This window comes from Bactrocera tryoni, chromosome 5 (assembly GCF_016617805.1).
Source record: "Bactrocera tryoni isolate S06 chromosome 5, CSIRO_BtryS06_freeze2, whole genome shotgun sequence".
NCBI classification, from domain to species: Eukaryota; Metazoa; Arthropoda; class Insecta; order Diptera; family Tephritidae; genus Bactrocera; species Bactrocera tryoni.
Window position 1 is genome coordinate 46,351,674 of NC_052503.1, and position 17,766 is coordinate 46,369,439.

Consider the following 17,766-nt stretch of genomic DNA (forward strand, 5'->3'; position numbering starts at 1 on the left):
GAACATTTTTTTTTTTTTATTGAAATTGAAATGAATTTTTGATGACTCATGCCCAGCTCCTGACCGATGCTACGGCAGTTACTATGCCGGTCTCTTTCGACCAATTCAGCGATTTTATCGCAATTTTCGACGACAGGCCTTCCGGAGCGTGGCGCATCTTTGACCACCTCTACACCAGAACGAAAACGTTGAAACCATCGTTGTGCGGTGGAAATGGAAACTGTATGGGGTCCATAAACTGCACAAATTTTATTGTCGGAGATGCATTTTTGCCGTTATCGTAGTAGTACTGTAAAATATGCCGTATTTTCTCTTTATTTTGCTCCATGTTTGCGACGCTATAACTCACGAACGACTTAAAAGAAACGACAATCAATCAAACATGTGTTAGCGCGTGAAATGAGCTTCCAAAGAGCTATAGCATGATTCGATGCGACGAATAAAACTAGAACTACGCGCTTTCAGCGCCAACTAGCAAAAATAAAGCAAAAGTTTTTTGACAACCTAATATTATGTTATATATAAGGTCAATCTATATTTATAAACAGTTCCACAATCACATTTTCTTGCTTTCTAAAATATATGATGTGCTATACGTATAAAGAAAATACTAGGCTTTTAGCAAAATTGTCTTAGTGCTGTATATAACCACATTGGCCCCTCGTGGCTACAAATGTCGTACTTGCCCCAGTTTTCACCCAGGAACGGATGGCAGTGGAGTCTGCTTAGGGTTTTAAAAATATTCAGTCTATATACTCGTAGCAGACCAGAATTAAGCCATGGCAGTGAAGTGCATTTTAGAAACGCTATTGACGCTGGTCTCTTATTGCGCTTAAATTCACTTTTATTGTAATTACATTTGTCCACTGTGGTATACTTACAGTTAAATTTTAAATTTTTTTAACGATGCTTTTGTCTGAATTATTACTTTGGCGTTAACAAAAGACAGGCAGACAAAGACATCAGAAAACGGGAAATCAATTCATGTTCCACATATTTTCCACATGATATTCTTACTGTATACTAAGTGAAATAATCATAAAATTATTTGAATCTACATATGCAACGCACCGTTTATATATCAGAATGATGCAGCTGGACATAAAAAATAACAAAAAGGTTACAAAGGTTAAACATATACGATTGAGAGTATATTAACTTCAAAAGAAGTAAACTTGAAAAAATAAATCCCAAACTTTGAAATGTTTACGTTTTGGTGTACTTAACAAAGCTGTTAAATTATTTTCAGATTGGCTACAATGCAAGCGACATACACCAGAAAGCGTCTGTCTGAGCTGTTATTACCGTATACAAATGTAAATTCAACCTGCCCAATGACAAAGCACGTCATAACCAACTACGTACTTAATACAAACTTTCAGAAATCAGCGAGATAGAAAAACAAAGGCCAAATTGGCAAACAAAGAGAAGCAAAGTTATGTAGTATAAATAAAATATAAATATAAGTGTAATAAAATAATTATGTAGTAGTACAGCAGCGATGACGTGCACACAATATCGCATTAACTGAGCATAAATTATACTAACAGCTCTATTCTCATGCCCTCACAAAAGTCACCAACCTCACTACAATGATGTTTCTCACTATAGTGAGGGTTACCTTATTCTGGCGAAAATTCAAAAGCTCAAATGCTCACTATTCTCACAAATATCTGTGACGTGTGAAAGCAGCTATCATAATAGAAAACATCTGTGTTTGTTTTGTTTTAAATCAATATTTTACATTTTTTAAAAAATTGAGAATTGAGTGTTATAATTAGCATGGAGGAACTATTATTTGTATATGCGGCAATTGTTGAGGAGGAGGAATCGGGCGGTAGGAGGAAAGTGTTAAAATTTTGAACTGGAATTGACTCAAAACGGAGCGACGCTAAATGGTAATGCGATTGGCGGTGGTAGTAGTGTTTAAACTATGGATTATTAAGTTAAGTTTTGCTTATAGTTGATTTAAATTGAATTTTTCTTTACAATTTTATGAAGATTTGTAATAAAAAATGAATTAAAGACAAAAACAAGTTTTAAGAACAAACGGCATTTAAACGTTTATTTTTTCATAGAAAAATTTAAACACGTACGATAGTGGTACATTTATGCAGCACATCTAAATACAAAATGCTGAGAAATGCAGAAACGTGTGAGGAACGAATCTCAGTGTATAATTAATTACGTTTGTCGTAAATTTTCTAATTGTATTAACTAATAGTTTTAAAATTATGATGGTCGAAAGCTATACATTTAACTGTAAGGAACTGCTTAGATAGTTGGGGACAAATCGGTCACTTTTTCACATTTGCTGAACTATTTCGCCCGTGGACCACTGGCTTTTAACATATTGCATTCATAATGGGATAAAATTTTAATAGATATTTTCGATAGATATTTTGTTGATGTGCTTAAGTCTGTGGTGTTTTGGTTTAAAACAAATCTGCAATCCTTAACTTTGGGAACTGCTTTATGACAGCTCCTTCTCAGCCATTATAGTATCATAATGCAGTCCAGTATAGAAAATTATCCACGTCACAAGAAAACCCGCAAATGACGTCATAAAACCCTCTTTAACCAGCTCCCAAGCGCCTCCGTAAGCCTCCTCATCAATACCTTGGAAATTTATGGAATAAATGTACACAATGCCACAACTGATACCAGCGAATCTATGGAAACATATGAGAAGTTTTTATGAATTTACATATGATGTATTGTTATTGGGATATTCCTTACAGTACTAATCCCAGGAAGCCCTTTAATGGCACAATGCCCCATACTATGCCTAAAAGAATGCCAAAAATCTGTCTCGCCCAGTAGATAACGTCTAAGAATTCATCCTGCAAGAGAAAACATTATTGAAGGTTGTTTGCTTATTTTTCTTAAAACAGCTGTTTGACAGCTAAAAGCTTTTTACCTCACGTGGTGACTTTTTTAAGCTTTTTTCTTATGAGGTTTGAGCAAGAATAGCCTCACAAAATATGCCTCACAAGAAATCTCTCAAATTTTTCCTCTCAACTCAGTTGAGAGGTTTTTTCAGAATAGGGCTATAAGTGTGAATTTATGCGGCTTAAAACATATTTAAAATGCATTTACGTTCAATCATGTAGCATGCTTGCCACTTACTGCATAAATAATATCTACATATAAATATTTCAATCCAATTTCAAGAAAACATTATAATTTCTCTTAGCTGCAACCTGAAAGCAATTCTCAACGCAGCACATTCCATATGTACCTACTGGCGCTCCGTGGCCACAGCAATGTGGCGGGTGTTTGCGATTAAAATAGCCAAACCGCACAACTGCAATTAAATGGAGCGAATATGTACAGGGATTATGCATTACGATTAGCCTTTATAGGTTTGACGCTTCGGCTTTACTTTCAACGGGAGCCGACGCACTCTGATTAATAAAATTTGTTGCTTGTAAGTAAAAGTATTGTTCTTGTAAAGACTGTGGTATTTCTATATATTCTTTGCAGTTTATGTTCAATCAACACAAGCATATAGTTCACCGTTAGTTTTTATCGTATATCCCAAACAGGGTACATTAAGTTTGCAGCGGTGTTTTTAACACCCCGAAGGAAATATGGGAGATCAAATAAAATATAAATACAAATTATCAGCATGATGAGCTAAGTTGATAAGCCACAGACAGTTTGTCTGTCTGTGTGACCGTTTATCCGTCTGACTAATTGTCTGTATAAAAATACTACTGTGAACAAAAACACAGTAAGATTTTTTGATTTCTATTTCGCACGTAAACCCATTCGACGAAATATTTTTTTTCGATGTTGGTATGACTCTCAATGACACTTGTATTACTGAAATACATAAAGTGCATTCGGCGCTTTTTGCGATGAGTGAAATTATTCAACAAAGAAGTTCCATTAAAATTTGTGAAAAACCCCATCTTTGTTTGTCGCGAGAAAGTGTTTTTGATTGGAACAAATTACTCAAAGATGGTCGAGAACGCGTTGACGACGAAAAACGTCCAAGATGGCCATCAACATCAACTGATGATCAATATGTAAAAATAGAGGAATTGGAACTTGAGGATCGACAATTAACTATCACAGATTTTGCTGGCGTCTTCGGATGAGTCAGTGAAAACCATTTTAAAAGATAATTTGGACCTGAGAAAAGTAAAATCACAATTTGTTCCAAAATCACTAACATTTTTCGAAAAACAGCTTTGCGTTAACGTCTGTGAATTAATGCTTTCCGACTACCAGGATGCCACGAAACGTATTATTACTGATGATGAGTTTTGAATCTATGATTACGCCCCGAAAATAGATGACCATTTGGACGTGCTATATGTCGTGGCAGAGGTGAGCCGAAGCCAAAAACCACGTCAAAGCAGGGTTAAAATCAAGGTTACGTTGATAGTTTTCTTCAGTTGCCTCGATTGGCGAAAATTAAAATGTACATTCATGTATATATGTGTATTCCTACGTCTTTGGCAATTCATACAAAATCTTAGCATACCCGCATACACGAGTAAATTTATAAAGCACCTGGGAAATTCCAATAGACTGGTTACTTAAATACTGCATATTTATTTTAACATAAGAAAACTAATACCGCAACAGAACTTGCCAAACCGATTTTTAGTATGTTATTGTTGAAGAACAATCACATCTTTCATACGAAATTGTTGGCTTGAAAAAGTTGATGTTGGTTTTTCCATATATGTCTGAGTAGAGTAGAGTATTCTTAGTGTATTCTTATACAAAATATTCCGTTCTGTAAAAGACTAAAGCATTTTTTAAAGGTTATACGTAGTTTAAATTATTCAGCAAATGACCTGAGCATTCGTATGGATTTATACATTCTATGTTGCTCATACGATATGGTGTACTATTTGACCCTTGGTATATTAAGTATGCCACGCAGTTTCAACCAGCCAATTGCCGGAGATGATACATATGTTAGAGTAAAGTATCCGTTATTTCTCAAGTAGATTGTTTGAAAAAGCAACTTTCTTGTACAAAATGTTGTGAACTGTAAAAGACTAAAGCATTCCTTTAAAAGTTAAACGCAGTTTAAATCATTCAGCAAGAACTTGAGCATTCGTATGGATTGTATTTGTATAGAATTTTCATCAATCTTTTGTATGCCACTTTACAAGTGCGGTCGTCAAGCTTTCAATAATAATAAGGTGTTCAATAAGGAAGACACGTTGTTCTATCATGTAAGGCATGCTTCATAAATGTCGGAAAACTTAAATTTTGGGCTTATTTACTTCCATTCTTGCGTTAATTTTGCAAGACCGTTTATTTAGGTGTGCAGTTTGTCTAAGCTAGGAGTAGGAAAAAGGCAAAGATGATTAAGATCCAGAAAATGTGATTCATGCAAAAGCAATTAGAAGCCTACTTTGAACTTAGCTTTTTCACACCTCAATTTTCAAAAAAGAAGTATCCCACATTTTTAATGCTATTTCTTTCATAAAAACTATGTCGATTAAAGTAACAGGCAGACGACCATTAATTGCCCCCAGTTTTTGGATATTTTAATGTCTGTAAGAAATGTAGCAAACTAGTCAAAAGGGATCCGATAAGACATGTAAATCCCACAACTCTATTCTATAATTATGTCTCTCAGAATTTTTTTTTACCAATATATCTACAATATTTTATAATAGACAAATTCATTTCGAGCAAAGGTCAATATGTAAGTTGAAAGTATAATAATCAACATTATATGAAGCCCATTTTACAGCATAAACGAGAAGATTAGCTAAGACTGATGCTGAAGACCCTTCACCTGTGTTTGTCAAGTCGACCCATAACAAAATATAACACTTTAGGGTAAGTATGATTTTCAGGTAATTTTTAAGGCGTCGTAAAAAAACGGCAATAAATATTTTTACTATACATTTTTTTAATAGTTATTTGTTAATTTTAGAAGAGTACAGAAAAAAAATAAAAACTAAAAGAAGTAAAAAATTTCAAAAATTATGAGCTGACGAAGTGGGGGTCTCTAAAAATTTCTACGTGACCATACCCATGATTTTAACCCTCTTAGTTATCTGAAACAAAAAAAAAGGTTATTAATCTATAATAATGTTGCAATGGCCGGAACTACGGAAAAGTGGGAAAAAGTTATTTTCACAAAATGGCGACTGCCTGAAAAAAAAAAGTTTTTTTGGATCACTTTTTCTGACTATTTCGAATTTTTTAAAAATAATAAAAATAAAATTTTGGGGATGGGGCTAGTTCCAAACATAAACAAGCCTATAAAGAAGACTTTGTAAAAATTTCAAGTAAATCGGTACAGTAGAACCTGAAAAATCGTGGGTATCGTTCCGAAAAAGTCAATTTTGAGAAAAACGATTAGTTCTGGCGATTAGTTCTGGCCGAACCAATTTGGATGCCGGGTAAGAAAAATGCCTATATCACCGAAAATAATTTGAATTTTGAAAAATCCTCGTGTACACATATTCCTGAATAGTTTTAAAATATTGAAAAAATAAAAAAAATTTCGATTTTTTTAAATTTCTAGACCAGAATACCCCCTTAAAATAAAGAGGTGACATTTAAATATCTGTCTAAAAGGCCTCATTTGGGAAATTCTTTCATTCGCCAGGACTTTCCGGAAAGCAATAAGCTTTTCATAGCACAAGCCACAAGCAATGTGACTTCCTGTTCATCTGTAAAAAGTGTTATAAATAATATGGTTTAATTAAAAATGAATGTTAAATAGAGGCAGATATAATATACATATACGATATCGCCTTAATAATGTTTAAATATTTTATGGAAACTATTACAAGGTGCTTTTCAAGGAAACGGAACAAATGTTTTTTTCGACAAAATCAATTTACATATTTTATTCAAAATGGTCTCTTTCTGCTTCAAAACAGCTTTTGCACGGTCCAAAACAATGTCGAACGATTGTTTGAGCTCATTGGACGGTATGGCAGCCAGATTGCCGGTGCAAGCCTTTTGAATGGCCTTTACGTCTGCATAACGCTTTCTTTTCATGGGTAAATGCATTTTTCAGAAAAAAAAGAAGTCACACGATGCCATATCAGGGGAATACGGGGAGGGATTAATGGTTAAAATGTGATTTTTGGTCAAATAATCTGTCACAAGTTGTACTTCGAATGTTGGATTTTGAGCAATTTTTGGTCGTCAGTCAATTTGTGCAGAACAAACCGTTCACACACCTTTCGTAAGCTTAAATGTTCACACAAAATGCAAATCGATGTTTTGGAGATGCTCAATTTCATTTCCATAAATTTCAATAATGATTTCGGCAGATTTTTGATGAATTCACGCACAGTTTCGATGGAATTTCCGGTGGTCACGGATTTTGGCTGGCTCACATTTTGATCGTTATTTATGTCCTCACGGCAACTTTGAAAACATTGAAACTACTCGTGCACTCTGCTACGAGATAGGCAATCGTCGCCATAAACTTGTTTCATCAGTTGAAGTGTTTAGGTAAAAGTTAGAACAAAATTTAATGTTGACTCTTTGTTCGAAGCTCATTTTCGCACCGATAACACAAACATGTTGACACTTAAAACGCAATAACTTCACTTCCAATCAGTGAAATGTCATGAAATTCTCACTGGACAATCGATAAAGATAGCAGATTCTAACGCAGAATCCGACATATAGAGGGCGCGTTACCTTGGGACGCTCCTTCTATACTATGCTGGCTGCCGGAAACCCCAACAAAATGAGTATACATACGAATGTGAATACTTGATGTGCAAACCTTCCCAAATATTATTGTTGTTTACTTTTGCAATTAACCACTGGGTCTTAACATTTAGAGGCTTTTTGCACCCACACCACTTCAAAGAAATTAATCACATAATTAGAGAAACTCGGTAATGTAGTTTCCTCTTCAGTGCATAACATAAGAATTAATTAGGCACATAATACTTCACACATCAAGAATGCATGCTATCAAATCATGGGAACCGGTGGAATGGGCAATAACCACTACAAAGAAGCAGCTACACAAGCAGCGAAATTTTGAATGCTACGCACTTTTGTATGTATGGGGGATATGCATGCATGACTAACTGCTTTAAATATATGTATGTGTATACGAAATTTACGTTTGAGAAAACTAAAGTAGCAGGACGGTGAAAGATCCAATTTGGTTATGGCAACATAAACAAAAATAAATATGAATCGTCCACATAAAATGGTACATTTGCCAGCGAAACCAAACTTTCACACCTCCAACCTGAGTAACGACTATTCCAAGAATGTTCACAAGTGATGGCGATCATTATATAAGTCGATTCATACTTACATACATGCAAATATAAGACATAACCATCACAAAGAGTGTTTGAGTACTTGAACACACAACACAGGGATATTAAGCATAACTTTTACCGAGCAGCAGCGTGGAACATATTAGTAACCTCTTAAAAGATGATGACATCATTCGTTACGGTATGCCGTCAGTTGGTAAGAGTCCACCAATCCACATGTACATATATGTGTGATTGCGCATCAAATTAGAGTAGGATTATGCAGTTTCTACTCTTTTATGGCCTCATCTGCTTGTTAGTTTTCTTTGTAAAGAGCAAGCAGCCACGTAACCACAATGTTCGTTAAAGCGGCTACACCGCATCCCAATTTGTTTGTGGCTAACAGTGCCAAGCAATTTTCAACCAATTTGCATGTACATAGTTGATGCTTGGAATTCACTTTCACCTTTTCCTTTGCTGCGCTACTTTCAAGATATTTGTGTGTGTTATGCTCATACGTTTATATACGTATGTAGTAAGCATGACTTTGCAGGAATTTCGCAATTGTAAATGTGAGAGTATGGTTATTTTCAAACGCTCTTTCAATTTGATGTCTGGCATTTTTGATAAGCGAAAGCTTTACTTTTTTATGTACTTTAACAATTTTCATCGTCGTTCCACCTTTTCCGCTCTGTTCCTTGTACTTATCGTAAGCCAAAAGTTGAAGCTGCATGTCTGGTTGGTTTCAAAATAAACCGATGTACACATATACTCAAAGTGCCGAAATTGAATGAAAGCAGGAGGATTGGACTTAAGCTTTATCAGCGTACATAATAGTATATATATATATTTTACACCAATTGCCACATTAAGTAAATTGTGATTCGGTTAAATAAGTCGTTATGAATAACAATTGAATTGTAAACCGTCATGGCAATGGTAGTTTCAACACTATTATATGTCCTACAAACAATATGGTTTATTTGAATAAATGTTTGTCCAACTATCGTATATGAACTTTGCTCATAACTCGTAAGATATACAAAATTGTTACCCTAAATTTTAACTTCTCAATTTCGTTTCACTTTATAACACAACAGTAATTTAAAAAAAAAGTTATAATAATAGCCCTACTCTACTACTCTCTGTGACTCTGCCATATCGATACCTCTAAATCGGCATGAAAGCAGTGCATATTTAACACCAAATACGGGTAGGGTTATAATGTGGAAACTAATGAATGACTACACTAGTTTACAGTCACTTTATTAATTTTATTTGATTATTTCACTTTTCAGGATCAGCATCAAGAAGCAATTAATATAATTAACAAAACTTTGCACAAATGGTTCCTTTAAAGCATGCGCCCCTTATAACCAAAAATGCTAAAAATCGCAACAAACCTGCTGAAGCCCCTAGGTACCGGATATGTGGACCCAAGTACCTATATTTGACTTATTACCGAAATAGCGGTCAATGTATTAGATACATAATAGAAATTCAGTGAGAAAAATTTCCTGATAGTAAGGGGTTTTTCAATAAGAGCACTAAAAAGGTTTTTTTTTAATAAAAAAAACGGTTTGCGATATCAAGGAAATTCTTTATTTCTGTATATGTGAGTGCTTTATTACCGCATCCTTTGCCACATTTCAATACCATTGCTAAATGTGCTGGTCAATAAGTAATGATGCCAGTAATTACTATGGACAATGCGGTTTTGTTTGCCGCCTGTGGGTTTTTTGTTTTCAAATCCCTTGTTTGTTTGTAGTTTTATTGTGTCAAATTTAATTAATTGAACAAATACTTACTTGCATAAAAAATGGAAAAAAAACTTCACAATTAGGTTACGATAATGACATTTCATATATTATGTTATATATAAAGTCAGTCTATATTTATAAACAGTTCCACAATCACAGTTTCTCGCTTTCTAAAATCAATGAAGTGGTGGTATACGTGTCAAGAAAATACTAGGCTTTTAGCAAAATTATCTGAGTGCTGTATATAATCACATTGGCCGTCGTGGCTACAAATGTTGTACTTGCTCCGTTTTCACCCAGATATGAATGACAGTGGAGTCTGCTAAGGGGGATAAAAATATTCAGTCTAGCAGACCAGACTTTAGTCATGGCAGTGAACTGCATTTTAGAAATGCTATTGACGCTGATCTCTATTTTATTGTAATTACATTTTCCGACTATTTCCAAAAAAAGAAATAATTACATATGCCAGTGCTGAGTACTCTGCTTCATATTTATAACTAATAAGTGAGTTCGCTTGATATATTCGGCATAAAATTAATGACAGAATTAATAATGAAGTTCCTTTTTATTTAACCATAATTATGGACTGAATAAAATATTTTTACTATTTGAATCTCCATATGCAATGCACGTTTGACAAGAGACAATGAGTTTGTAATCCACCATTAACAATACTCCTAACAAGCAAAAACTGAAGCGTGGAATGCTAATGCACTTAAAAGACAATATATCAGCAATGCAGTAAAAATTCTTAACACAAGCGTGTTTCAATATTTGAATTGATCAGTAGCGGCGTCTGAAGACCGATATATTTTTGCATATATATTGACTTACCCGCAGATGTTAATGTACTTACTTACCGTTTATATATCGGAACTATGCAGCTGGAAAAAATAACAAAAAAGTCTGCAAAGGTTAAACATATGCGATTGAGTGTATATTTGAATTGTAAAACTAATTTAGAGCACTTCGAAAGAAACAAACTTGAAATAATAAATCCCAAACTTTGAAAAGCTTACTTTCTGGTGCACTTAACAAAGCTGTCGAATATATTTTTAGCAAGCGACAAGCACTAGAAAGCTTCATGAGATAATAACATATTGTATACATACATATGTATGCCTGACCAATGACAAAGCTCGTCGTAACTGACTACGTACTTAATGCAGACTTTGGGCAATCAGGGAAGTCGAAAAGCGTTAACACACAATTGACAAACAAAGAGAAGCAGAGTTATGTAGTACCCTGAATATAATTGCACGTGAATGGTTGTACATGTGTGTGACTGGGTATTGAGGGCCATACGGCGAAGTGTTAAATAACCGAAAATATACAGTTTACTGGTAGCGAATTGTATTTGTTTGCCCAATAATCCATATATGTAGTAGTACAGCAGCAATGACGTGTGCATAATCTCGTATTAACTGAGCCGTCAAAGTAAATTATATTAATGGTGTAGATATTTGCGGTCCAAAAGACATTCAAAATGCATTTGCGCTCAATAGACACGTACATGAACGTAAACATGTGTATACTATCTATTGATAGAGGTAAGGAATTTTGAAGTCACTCATGCGTCATGTATCATGCCTGGTACTTACCAATATGTATATGAATATTTCAATCGAATTAAGAGAAAAAAGTCTCACCACTCTTAGCTGCGACCCCGAAAGCAATATATCATCTCAACGCAGCACTTACCATAAAGACCTACGAAAGCCCGTCGTTACCACAGCAAAATATCCAAACCGCATAAATGCAATTAGGTGGAGCGAATGTGTGCATAATGTAGAGTATGCATTAGCCAACGAAAGTTGACGCACTCAGATTAATAAAATTTGTTGCTTACTGCTAAAGTATTGTTCTGCTAATGACTGTGGTATTTCTATATAAATTCTTCGCAGTTTATGTTCAATCTACACAAGCAAATAATACAACATTAGTTTTTATATCCCAAACAGGCTACATTAAGCTTACAGCGATGGTTTTAACAACCCAAAGTAAACGTGTGAGATCCAATAAAATCTTTATATATAAAAAGTACGTGTCACGTTTTTTGTCCGCAATGGACTCCTAAACTACTGAACCGATTTTAGTAAAATTTAGCATAATATGTCCACTTCGAACCAACGTAAAAGATAGGATAGTTAAGACAATTCATAAATAAAGAATGCAGTAAAAGCTCTATTAAATGGACGCCCTATTAAGCTTGCATCTCCATTAACCATGTACATTGTTGGTGTGTATTAAGTACAATCTATTAAGCAGACAACTCTATTAACTGGTCAGAAACGCTGGTAACCAGACATTGAAAAATCTGCCTTGAATTCATTTTTATTTCTAATGAAATTTATTTGTATAAACATATTCAAAATTAAACCACAAGTATAATCCCCTGTATTCTTATACCGACAAAAACGTTTTCGCCTTTATTCATAAATAAAATGTTCACTGTTTTGAATAATATAAAATGTATACTACAGCAACGCGTGGCCGGATCCCCTAGTATAAATATAAATTATCAGCAGGATGAGCTAGTTGATTAGCGACGGACTGTCTGTCCATCTGACTATCTGTTTGTATAAAAATACTACTGTAAGCAAGACTTTTGAATTTAAATTTAGATCGTAAACCCATTCGACGAAATATTTTTTCTATGTTGGTATGAGTGTCAGCGACAGATGTGCCAAATGCCAAATCAAAATAATCACTAGCGTTTAGTATACACTTTTATTTCCGCAATACTTAAAGTTCGGCATTCGGCGATTTTTACGATGAGTGAAATTATTCAACAAAGAAGTTCCATTACATTTTGTGAACGGACTCATCTTTCTGGTGCCCAAATCAGATGACCTTCGGTGATATTTTGTTTGTCGCAAGAAAGTGTTTTTGATAGGTACGAGTATAGATTATTCAAAAATGGTCAATAACACGTTGACGATGCATGAAGTCCAGGACGGCCATCAACATCAACTATTGATCAACTCGTCAAAAAATAGAGGAATCGGTTCTTGAGAATCGGCGATTAACTGTTAGAGATTTTACTGGCATCGCTGGAACATCGGAAGAGTCAGTGAAAACCATTTTGAAAGATAATTTGGACCTAAGAAAAGTTAAATCACGAGTGGTTCCAAAATCAGTAAATTCTTTCGAAATACAGCTTCGCGTAAACGTCTGTGAAGCCGAAAAAAACACGTCAAATCAGATAAAAAATCAAAGTTATGTTGACAGTTTTCTTCGATTATTGAGCTGTGGTGCACTTCGAATTCCTGCTTGCATGGAAAACTTTCTCATTTGACATGGGTTACTTTCTAAAGAAATAATGCAATTACTTTGGTCGGATTATCCCATATAGCGTATAGCTGCCATAGGAATAAAGTTCTTCTAGGAAAGCTTTTGTATTTGGTAAGGATACTATAGCAACCGAACTTAACGTTTACCTTGCTTTGCTTACAGCTAAGTGACGATTAAGCTTCTGCCCCAGTGTGAGTGCAGTTATAAAGTAGTAAAATATAAAAGTAATACTTGCCGTTGCTTTGGGAGCCCCAAATCATTTATCTGTGGAGATGTGAAGCAATTTGATCCATGAGGATAGTGCTTTCTTAGCTTTTCTTTCCTTGCCCAAGTATGGGCATATAAGACTTGGCGCATCGCTTATTTTACGTAACAGCTACAAAAAAGATAATAGAGCTATGTCCTATATGTTTTTTTGCTCTTTTACTTACTGTTAGTGTAAGGGGAAGAAGACGTACCATACGCATATGTGGATGCATTAGTTAATTTTTTTTCTCAAACGTTAAAGAAGAATTAAGATCACATATCCCAGAGCAAAAGGCAAACGCGATTTCATTGTTATTTTTCGATGATATAGAAGATTATTATTTTTAGGAAAACTTTAAGTAATTCGGTAGTGAGAATACACAAGACATCCTTCCATCTTACCAATCCTCTTTGATGTAATGTATATGTACTAAAAAATCGATTCCACACCTTAATATAAGATTGTGAAATTGTTCCAAATACATTGTCGCTATTGCTATACAACTAGTATGGAAGTTTTTATAAAATTTATAATTTCTTAGATCTTTATCATCAAAGGGTACTGTATTAAAAGATCGTATTTTGCCCTTATCCAAACATTTTCGAGTCCGAATTTATTTACACAAAATGAAAGGATATTATTTAGTTAAAAAAGATTACAATTTAGTCCAGTAATCTATGGTACACAAATAAAATAATTTATGATTCTAAACTTATATTTAAGTTCATTTGGTGCCATTGTCTTTAAATTGCGTTAAAGTGTCAATAGAAGCCAAAATTTCTTTTAGCGAAGCACTGCATCTGAGTGCTAGTCCCCCTTTCACCTATTATTACCCGGTGAACATGTTAAAAATATATATAATTCTGCTCCTTTAAATATATGATTAGAGTTTGGTCAAGCGCTCCCTTCAATAACTAATAATAAATACCTTACATCAACCATCATATTGTCATAGGCATCTTAGGAAAAAAACATTCAATATGATCTGAACTTGTGAAACGACTTTAGTTCAAAATCTACTTTTCGAGAACAGTAACAGAATTTTGTCTGATTACCGTAACTAATGCTGCAATAAATGCATTCAATTCTTATTAATATATTAACGATGATAATACCATTTGAAGGTTCCAGTTCGGAGCGCCATATTTGCACTTACATATAACACTGAAGTAATAACGATGGCAGTTTTGAATCGTGTCTCAACAGACGTATGTCAATGTATGTATATATGTATAACATCGCTGGGTCCCAGTCATCTATTTTGTGATTGATAGAGATAGTGCAATAGAGAGATTGAGAAATGAGATTATCTTATTATGATTGACATGTTGCAGACAAACAGTGTGTGCGCGCTACATATTACTTACTTTATTGTTTTAATTCCCGTCCAAGATATTTTGTGTCGTAACTATCAATCACTTGGAAATCAGTCATTGGTTAGTAAGCGGTGCCTCCTTTGATGCCGTTCAAGAGCATCATCCGGTAGAAAGGTACATTACATTAAGTTCCTCCTGAAACGTGATAAAAGTCGTATAGATGAAATGGTTGCCGTGACAAAGCAAATATATGGATATTGTGAAATATTAATAAAAATAAAGACTACGTAAGCCTGTAGATGTTGTTAATGTTGGCCGCTCATTTATCTGCTTTCAGACATCCCGGACGGGATCCCAGCAGCAGTCCTCAATATAATCGCTGCAGAGCGCCCGGCAGTACTACTGAACATATACAACGCCTGATTTGAAACCGAAATATTCCCTGAACCATGAAAAAAACAGCCGCTGGTGCTAATCAATAAGGGAGAAGGAGACCCCAATTCGCCATCAGCATACAGTCCACTATGCATGCTTGATACAGCGGGAAAGCTGTACGAAAGCCTACTTAAACCCAGACTCGAAGCAGCTATCAACGAAGCTGGAGGACTGTGCCCTAGGCAACATGGCTTTAGACCAGGCAGATCAACTATAAGAGATATAAAGTGCGTCACTGAAAGCGTAGAAGCAGCACTGGCGACTCTAGATGTCCGAAACGCCTTCAACAGCGCTAGATGGGTGGATATGATTGCTTCAAGATACCCGACTACCTCAGGGCTGTAGTGCGGAGCTACCTTAGCAACAGAAAACTACTGCATGGAAATAAAGAGGGATCATGATAGATAGCGGTTACGTCAGGAGCAGCACAAGGATCCATTCTAGGCCCAGACTAATGGAACATAAGTTATGACGCTATATTAAAACTAGAAATGTCATACGAATTATATTTAATTGGCTACCTGAACGGCATTGAGGCCAGCAAGGAATTCAGAAGAAGCGCGAAGAAAGCTGAACCAGATCATGATACGGACGCAAGCATGGCTCGACTCACACAACCTCCAGCTCGCCACGGAGAAAACAGAACTACCACTGCTAACAAACAAGCACATACCTCTCGAGATCAGCATGCACAAAACTACGGATATTCTAAGGACACAGAAAGCAGTAAACTACCTAGACTGGACCCCAGACTAACCTTCTGGGTACAAATCCAGCACGCCGCAGGAAAGGCAGAGAAGAACACCTCTTAACTGAGCCGATTAATGGCCAACATTGGTAGTCCCAGCCAAGAAAAGTGAAAGCTCCTAATGTCGACGACAATCAGCGTCTTATTATACGGAGCCGAGATCTGGGCAGATGCGCTTAAAAAGGAAAACCGGCGTAAGGCAGTGGCCAGAGTGCACCGCACCGCACCGCACCCTCAGAGTTGCATTAGCCTACAGGACAGTATAAGGCGATGCAATATTAGTTATAAGCGGTAATGCCCCAATTGACCTTCTAGCATATGAATGGAAAAAGCTGTGAGAGCCAAAAACTTCTCCGATAATAACAAGAGCGCAATACAACAAATAAGGAAGGATACAATAATAACATGGCAACAAAGATGGGAGAATGAAAGTCGCGACAGATGGACGGCCAGACTAATAAAAGATCTGGACTTATGGACAGCTGTAAATTCAGAGAAGTCGATTTTTACACAATCCATCTATTATACGGTCACGGATACTTCAAAAAATACCCCCACAGAATGGGAAAAGTCGAAGAGCCGCCATGCCTATACAACGACACGACAGAAGACGGCGCTGAGCACATTTTCTTTGAATGTGTGCGTTGGCAACGAGAACGCACCGCCGTAGAAAACCTGTTTGGCCCAATAAACGCGAACAATTTAGTCAGCGTCATGTTAGAGAGTGAAGCAAACTGGGAGATTATTAAGAAATTCACAGCAATCTTGTTTCGCATCTGTGCACCTGCGCCCTGGTTTCTCTCAATCTCTCAATGAAAAAAATGGAACGCCATCCTGAAGTAATTCAAAAGCGGACCCAGAATGGGCGACAATTCCTTAGAGGTGGGCGAGGGTTCCGTTAGTGACCTGCAAATGGCACTTACCCCCTCCACCTTCCCTTCCACCCCCTCACCCGCAAAAAAATAATAAAATACTGTTCTCATCGAAGGTGAGGAGAGTGTCACTATAGCTGGTGATTATTAATTTTTAATGAGATAATTGCTAGTTAAGGTAATTGTTTACAAATTACCACATGGATTGAGGATGGCATTTATTAGCAGAGATGGAGCACAAATACAGAACGGATTGAGTTGCCAAAATTTATAATACAGTTGTATAATCGATTGTCATACAAGGTTCGTTCCAAAGTAAACAGGACTTCTTAAATCTATGGCCGCCTGGTGGCGCCATCTATATATCGACTGGTGCGTTAGAATCTGCTATCTTTATCATTGTCCAGTGAGAATTTCATGACATTTCATTGATTGGAAGTGAAATTATTGCATTTTAAGTGTCAGTATGTTTGTGTTATCGGTGCGAAAATGAGCTTCGAACAAAGAGCCAACATTAAATTTTGTTTTAAAATTAGTAAAACTTTTACCGAAACGTTTCAATTGATGAAACAAGTTTATGGCGATGATTTCCTATCTCATAGCAGAGTGCACGATTGGTTTCAACGTTTTCAAAGTGGTCGTGAGGACAGAAATGACGATCAACAAGTGGGCCAATCAAAATCCGTGATCACCGGAAATTCCATCGAAACTGTGCGAGAATTCATCAAAAATCAGCCGAAACCATCACTAAAATTCAAAAAAATGTAAGGTTTTAAAGGATATATGTATTTGTGTCTTTTTTTGCGGCGAAATGAGTAATATAATTTTATTAAATATAGTGATGTATGTATATGAGAAAAAAC

At 35.7% G+C, this 17,766-nt stretch overlaps 1 protein-coding gene across 1 annotated transcript; it reads right to left on the minus strand.

Annotated features, from left to right (window-relative positions):
* Positions 1-2,056: 2,056 nt before the first annotated feature.
* LOC120778336 (respirasome Complex Assembly Factor 1-like) lies at positions 2,057-2,855 on the minus strand (the record flags this gene model as incomplete). The annotated part of the gene is made up of 2 exons (XM_040110130.1): positions 2,057-2,672; positions 2,740-2,855. Coding segments are annotated over 2 exons (315 nt in total), but the record flags the coding sequence as incomplete, so codon positions are not given.
* Between the last annotated feature and the right edge of the window lie 14,911 nt (positions 2,856-17,766).